Raw genomic sequence first — 7,084 nt, 5'->3', positions numbered from 1 at the left:
GTAGGGAACAGATTACCAGTCAAATTCCCGCAAGTCAGCCAAGGGCCAGCTTTGCAGGCAGCCCTTTCTGTCTCCGAACCATGACGTTAACTCTTTTCCGCACAGAAACTTAAAGGTGGACTACACAGATGGTGTTTCCAGTCTTTTTACTTTCTTAAAAGTGATGCAGTATTTTGGGCAGTACAATAAGAAAGGATAATTATTTCTTTCACTATTATATCGTCTTCCTAGGTGATTCCGTCATTCTCCAATTTTATAATTTTAGTCTTTAATGTTTATTATCATAGTTGAGAATAATGGATGAATAATGATGAAATAAGATCTAGGATGATGAAATAGTGTGATTCTTCAAATTATAGTTAACAAACTCACCAAGATCACATAGTGTATGTCCAATGGACCTGTATTGTAATTGCAAGATAAATCGAATTTTATTCTATTAAACAAAAAGTAGATTTTCTTTTTTGTTCTTTGGAAGACCTGTAAGAGAGAATAAAAGTCATGAAACAGCAGTTTATACAAATAGTTATAATTGCTCAAAAAATAAACTCAAATACTAGAATTTGGTCCAGTGGACCGAGGCTAACGAAATGCTGCTGTTCAAAATATTGTTGGCACTAATATTTTGGAGGATGGTAAGCAGTATTAACTATTCAGTTTAGCAACAAGAGCAGGCATAAGTACAATCTAGAATATTCCATGTTCAACCTACACACTTTGATATGCTAATGCCCACTAACAAGGTTAGTAGTAATCAAATTAATACAGAGACTTTTACGTTGAGAACAGGCATTAATAAAGCTAGAATATGTTAACTTGCTGATAGTAGGGCAATTTAGAAAAGTCATTGAATTTTTTCACCTTTTTTTTTTTTTTAATGTGAAAGCTTTGCTAATCTGCTGGTGCCTGACTTACGTCCTCCCCTGTGTGACAGAGGATGTCACAAGCCTGCACCTGACATTAATTAATTAATTAATTTTTGCTGTGTTGGGTCTTCGTTTCTGTGCGAGGGCTTTCTCTAGTTGTGGCAAGCTGGGGCCACTCTTCATCGCGGTGTGTGGGCCTCTCACTATCGCAGCCTCTCTTGTTGCGGAGCACAGGCTCCAGACACACAGGCTCAGTGGTTGTGGCTCACGGGCCTAGTTGCTCCGCGGCATGTGGGATCCTCCCCACACCAGGGCTCGAACCCGTGTTCCCTGCATTAGCAGGCAGATTCTCAACCACTGCGCCACCAGGGAAGCCCCTTTTTTCACTTTTTTAGAAAGAAAACACGTACTTTTTACTCTGCCATTTCTTTTGTTTAGGGTCGAAAGTTTTCTTTCTTTCCTTTTTGGTGCTCCTCAAATCACAAGCAGGGATCCTGAGACGAGAAAAAATTGTAAGCATAGCCTGTTTGAGGAGAGTGGAAGAGGACTGATGGTTTAAGACCCCAGGACCTTTTTATCTCTGCATAGTTTCCTTTCTTTCCTTCTTGGTTACACGAATGACACACGCTCTTTCTGAATGTTTCTGGGCCCATGTAAGACCAAGAGTATGCTTTGACTTCACTGGAAAGTCTGAAGATTAGCACTGATTTTTTAAATACTGGAGGTAAAAGGGGGCTTTTGCTGGGGTAATTGCTTCCCCAAATCCAACGGCCATTTATGAACACTTATATCCTGACATTTGAAGTATTTTGAAAGTATAAAGTAGTATATAAATGAAAGGTAAGATTAAAAATATATATATTGCATGGCGAGATGCGAGGGGCCCATGGGTCTGACGAACAGCAGGAAGTGTGCACGTCAGCCAGCGGTCAGCTGTTTGTCTCCCTAGTCCCTGCGTTGGCATGATTTAAAAAGAAAAATCTTAATTAAAAAAGCAGAGCACAAAATAGTTATTTTGGCGTCATGGACCTTAACCTCCTTTCTGATCTTGGATTTGACAGTTTGTGTTTTTTTGCACTCTCTGCGTGATGTTATACCATGTATTATGGGGAGTAAAGGAAACATATGTGGTCCTTTCCTTTAAGAGATATACAGCCTAGCTGGAAAGTATGAAACACCTAACAAAGGTAGCACATAGGATGCCACGGCATCTTTTAGTAACTTTTACAGTGACTTTAAAAGTAACACTAAACTCAGCAGTTTGTGAGGGAGAGCAGAGACCTACATGGTAATTAGTACCCGCTGGTTCTTCAGGCCCAGCTCGAGGCCCATGGCCTCTGGGAATCCTCCCCCACCCTGCACTGGGCTCTCAAGGAACGTGGACAGTGTCTTGTTTTTGCCCATTTTATCCCCGTGCCTTGCACTGTACCTGCCACATAGACCCTCAACAGATACTTGTTAAATCACTGTGTTTGGGTTTCTGTTGGGCCTTTGTGTCCTTTGTCCCCCTTAGCTCGCTCTTCCTGCCTCACTGGATTCAGAGTTAGGGTTCTTGCCCCTAAGGGAATTCCTGCCTTATTCCAGTGAACAGGGGCCTTATTTTGCTTCATTAGGGCGTTTCTGTGGTTGATATTTGGGTATAGAAGACCACCTTGTCTCTGCAATAGAATCCCGTCTATCGTGGGCACACTTTTACTCTGTTCAGCTTCTCTGCGGTGTCCGCATCGCTGAGCACGCCTCCCCTTGAGACCTTCCGTCTGGGTCTCAGCACCAGTGTATTGGCCTTGAGCTCTCCTTCGCCCCTCTCATCGTTAAAAATTTTCCTTTTAACAGAGAACTTAACGTGAAGAAATTAAATTCTCCCTAGGTATAAACTAAGTATAAATTTGTGAACTGGGTTTCTGAAAACAGATAAAGGGACTCTCAAGTGTCAGAGATCCTACTACCCCTAAAGCGGGGAGCAAAGGGTAAGAGGTTGGAGTTGCCAGGATTCACGGGCTGCAGGAGGGGCTGCGTGAAGTGAAGTTCAGGCCTGGAGGGGACAGTACAGCTCAGCTGGGGCTGGGTCCCTACCCTCGAGGTCGGGTGCTAGTGTCTCAAGGGTGCAGGGACACTCGTTCTGCCAGAGCCCGTGCAGGATGAATTCAGCCGCTGCCGCGCGTGAAGAGTCGTGCCGAAGTGATGCTGTGGCAGGAACAGGAGGTGGACAGGAGGGTCCCTTCTTCCTCCATCCCTGAGTCAGCCGCGAGCACCTCCTGTCGCCCAGCCAGCGGGGAAAGCGGAAATGGGGAGCGCGGAAAGTGAATTGTCAGCCACAGCATCCCAGAGTGTAGCAGGCTGACCTTAACAAGTGGAACAGTCAGAGCGCAAAGGAGGCCAGGTACCAGGGTGCTGATAGTGTAAAATGCTGTGCTTTGACCGCTGTTGAACGCTGACATCAATATTAAATAGAAGCGGGCCTTACGTGCCAGCCAAAAGTGGAACAGGTTCAAGGGAGAAATCACGCATGAGAGAATTAAGGGCAATTCAGTGAATTTGTAAGTGCATACAAATCACAGAAATAGGGAGATGGCACAGTGTAAGCCTTCCACGAAGTTAGTAGTTGTAAATCGTAAAGTTAGGTTTTAAATGTATTTAATTTTGTTAACGCATTTTTTAAAGCAGTTTTAGGTTTACAGAAAAATTGGAAGCACAGAGAGTGCCCGTATGTGCCTGCGCTCCCACAGTCTTCCCTGTTACTAGCAGCTGGTGTTAGTGTGATACCTTTGTTTCAATTGATGAAGCAATATTGATAGGTTCTTACTGACTAAGTTTACATTAGCGCTCGCTCTGTGTTGTGGGTTCTGTGGATTTTGAGTTCGCGTTAACCCCTCTGGTCGCTGTTTAACCGTCTGATTTGATGGCTTCTGTCCCTTGTGTGAATGTAGGCATGCCCCAGGGAAATTTCCTTAGCGCTTTGCTTGGTGTAACCTGTCATTTCACATCGCTTTCCCAGTTTCCTTAACAGTAAGACGGGAGGCTGAACTAGAAGCTTCTGAGGTTCTGACCCCAAATTTGATGATTGGCTGTGTGTCAAATTCAGACTCATGACAGGCTTTTTCCAAACTCATTTCCTCTTTTCTCTGTCGAGTTTCCTAAATATTTTTAAAGCTATAAATGATCCTCTTGGATCATTTTCAGTCCAGACTGAAAATCTTGATTATACCATCTGGCTTCACTGAGATGTACATCCTCTGTGTCACCATGTCCTGAGGCTTTTACTTCTTGAATGTCCGTCAGGGTCCTCCTACTGTTCCCTCTGTGGGCCGTGCTCCCTGCAGCGAGGGCGGTGGTGTCCTTGAGACTCTGGAGAGAGGCTTAGGTGACGCCGTGCGGGACTGGCCCTCTGTGAGCAGGGGTCTGGCTTGCTCGTTCCTTTGGGGGAAGAAAGAGAGGACGTGATTCAGAGAGACTGATCCATCAGCGCAAAAAGAACAATCAGTTATTTCTTCTCTCCTTTTGTGCTGTCATGTTAAATGTTTTCTCAACGTGTGTTCCTTTTCAGCATCATGGGAGTTCTGAGTAACAAGTGTGGCTTTCAGCTCCAGTATCAGATGATTTTTTCTATATGGCTCCTGGCGTTCAGTCCTCAGATGTGTGAACACCTGCGACGCTACAACATCATTCCTGTTCTGTCCGACATCCTGCAAGAATCAGTCAAAGAGAAAGTGACAAGAATCATTCTTGCAGCATTCCGGGTATGTGTTGTGTGTGTGTGTGTGTGTGTGTGTGTATATGTGTGTGTGTGTGTGTGTAAGGCATTTTTTTTTTTTACTGTGGAGTGTATTTCAGGGCTTTTAGCAGGTAGGAAAAAGTTGCTTGTTCTCCATGTAGTTATGGAACTGTGGCATCTTGATGAGCTTGCAGTAAAATATCACAGTTTGTACTCATGGCAGGGGGAGTGGACAGGTAGGGGGAAGCCATCTAAATGGATGACGCATAAGAGTGGCTGGAAGATGGTAGACCTACAAATCCAAGCTATTGGCTTTAGAATTTGTGTTTTTAAACCATTGTTTGTTCTTACGCTTTCTTTAAACAAACAACGACAAATCAAAAATAAAAGGTTGTGCAGATGTATTGCAAAACCGTAAATGGCGTAGACACCACATTTGCCAAATATAGTTACTAACATCTTTCAGATTTTTCTAAGCAAATAGAGATTAATATATAAATAGGTGTCTAATTTTGTTTTGTATTTAAAAATAAGAGTGGTGTCATGTTATAAATACTGTTCTATAACTTTATTCTTAACAATATATAATAAATGTGTTTTCATTTTCCTGTAGTAGATCTTCAGTATTCTTTTCAGTGGCTATATTCTACTGTGTTGATGTAAAGTGGTTTATTTAATCAGTGTCCTGTTGATGGAAATGAGAGGTGTTTCCAGTTTCTTTTACATATGTTTTCCCACTTTGATGAGTATTTCAGTTGGGTAAGTTCCAGAGGTGGAATTGCTGAGTCAAAGAATATACTTTTTACCAGTTCTTATAGATAATGTCAAATCACCTTTCAAAAATGTGCAAATTGGGCTTCCTGGTGGCGCAGTGGTTGAGAGTCGGCAGGCGGACCACGGGTTCATGCCCCGGTCCAGGAAGATCCCACAAGTTGCGGAGCGGCTAGGCCTGTGAGCCATGGCCGCTGAGCCTGCGCGTCCGGAGCCTGTGCTCCGCAATGGGAGAGGCCACAACAGTGAGAGGCCCTCGTACCGGAAAAAAAAAAGTGCAAATTTATGTTTCCAGTAATTATATATTGGGCAAGAATACAGAGAGTCCCTACTTTCTCTTAGTGCGTGGACTTTTTTCTAAATTGGAAGCTGTTCATGAAGTTGGCGTGAAAACTCTTTAAAAAATAGATTTTCTTAATTGGTGAACTGTTTGGAAAGATAGTCATCCTTGATTCAATATCTTTGCAATTAGATTATCCTAGAAAGATGTTCTGGATTATTATTATTTTTTCACTTTGTATGACTTTCACTTCTGGGAAATAGAAAGATCAGCAGTTGCCTGAGTGATAAACATGGAAGTGAATCGTATTTTTTCAGCTTTTATCTACCTACCCTTTTCTGTATGTTAGTTACATACTTTTTACGTTAAAATATCTATCTTTCCAAATGTTGAAGATTGTAAACATTTAGCACAAAATTATTTCTTTTGATAATTTGTCAATAAGGTGAGTTGTTTAAGGTGAAATATAGGTGTGGGAAGAACTGCTGTAGGACTCAGGGTCTTATTTCAGCTGTTTTCTTGTTTCATAGGCTATATCTCTACACTTCTATCTTTCCCCCTCAGTTTTGATAAACTTACATGTTTTTTGTTGTTGTTGTTGCGGTACGCGGGCCTCTCACTGTTGTGGCCTCTCCCGTTGCGGAACACAGGCTCCGGCCGCGCAGGCTCAGCGGCCATGGCTCACGGGCCCAGCCGCTCTGCGGCATGTGGGATCTTCCCGGACTGGGGCATAAACCCGTGTCCCCTAGCATCAGCAGGCGGACTCTCAACCACTGCGCCACCAGGGAAGCCCCCTTACATGGTTTTTTATAAGTGTCATTTAGATAATATAGTGAGTGCTATGAGTTTTAGGAAGAAATCAGATACTAATAATTTATAGTAATGGATTGAGATTTAATCTAAAGCTCAGCATAAGCTGCTTTTGTTTTTGTTTTGTTTTTAAAATTTATTTATTTATTTATTTATGTAGTTTGGCTGCGTTGGGTCTTTGTTGCTGTGTGTGGGCTTTCTCTAGCTGTGGCCAGCGGGGGCTACTCTTCCTTGTGGCGTGTGGGCTTCTCATTGCGGTGGCTTCTCTTGTTGTGGAGCATGGGCTCAGTAGTTGTGGCTCACGGGCTCCTGAGCGCAGGCTCAGTAGTCGTGGCTCACGGGCTCAGTTGCTCCATGGCATGTGGGATCTTCCTGGACCAGGGCTCGAACCTGTGTCCCCTGCGTTGGCAGGCAGATGCTTAACCACTGCACCACCAGGGAAGTCTGTTTTTGTTTTGTTTTTTTGCGGTACGTGGGCCTCTCACTGTTGTGGCCTCTCCCGTTGTGGAGCCCAGGCTCCGGACACACAGGCTCATGGGCCCAGCCGCTCCGCGGCATGTGGGATCTTCCCAGGACCGGGGCATGAACCCGTATCGCCTGCATTGGCAGGCGGACTCTCAACCACTGCGCCACCAGGGAAGCCCT

General features: G+C 43.9%; 1 protein-coding gene across 2 annotated transcripts in view; it reads left to right on the top strand.

Moving 5' to 3' along the window:
• ATP6V1H (ATPase H+ transporting V1 subunit H) overlaps positions 1 to 7,084 on the top strand; it is a 64,134-nt gene that overhangs the window by 28,004 nt on the left and 29,046 nt on the right. For both annotated transcript variants that reach the window (XM_007464022.1, XM_007464021.1), the window contains one exon: positions 4,411 to 4,603. In XM_007464022.1, the coding sequence (XP_007464084.1) occupies positions 4,411 to 4,603 (193 nt within the window). The remainder of the gene's footprint in view (positions 1 to 4,410; positions 4,604 to 7,084) is intronic.

The sequence above is a fragment of the Lipotes vexillifer genome, unplaced genomic scaffold (assembly GCF_000442215.2).
Source record: "Lipotes vexillifer unplaced genomic scaffold, Lipotes_vexillifer_v1.1 scaffold69, whole genome shotgun sequence".
Taxonomy (NCBI): Eukaryota; Metazoa; Chordata; class Mammalia; order Artiodactyla; family Lipotidae; genus Lipotes; species Lipotes vexillifer.
The sequence above is the reverse complement of the archived record's forward strand: the minus strand, read 5'-3'. Positions and strand labels throughout refer to the sequence as shown.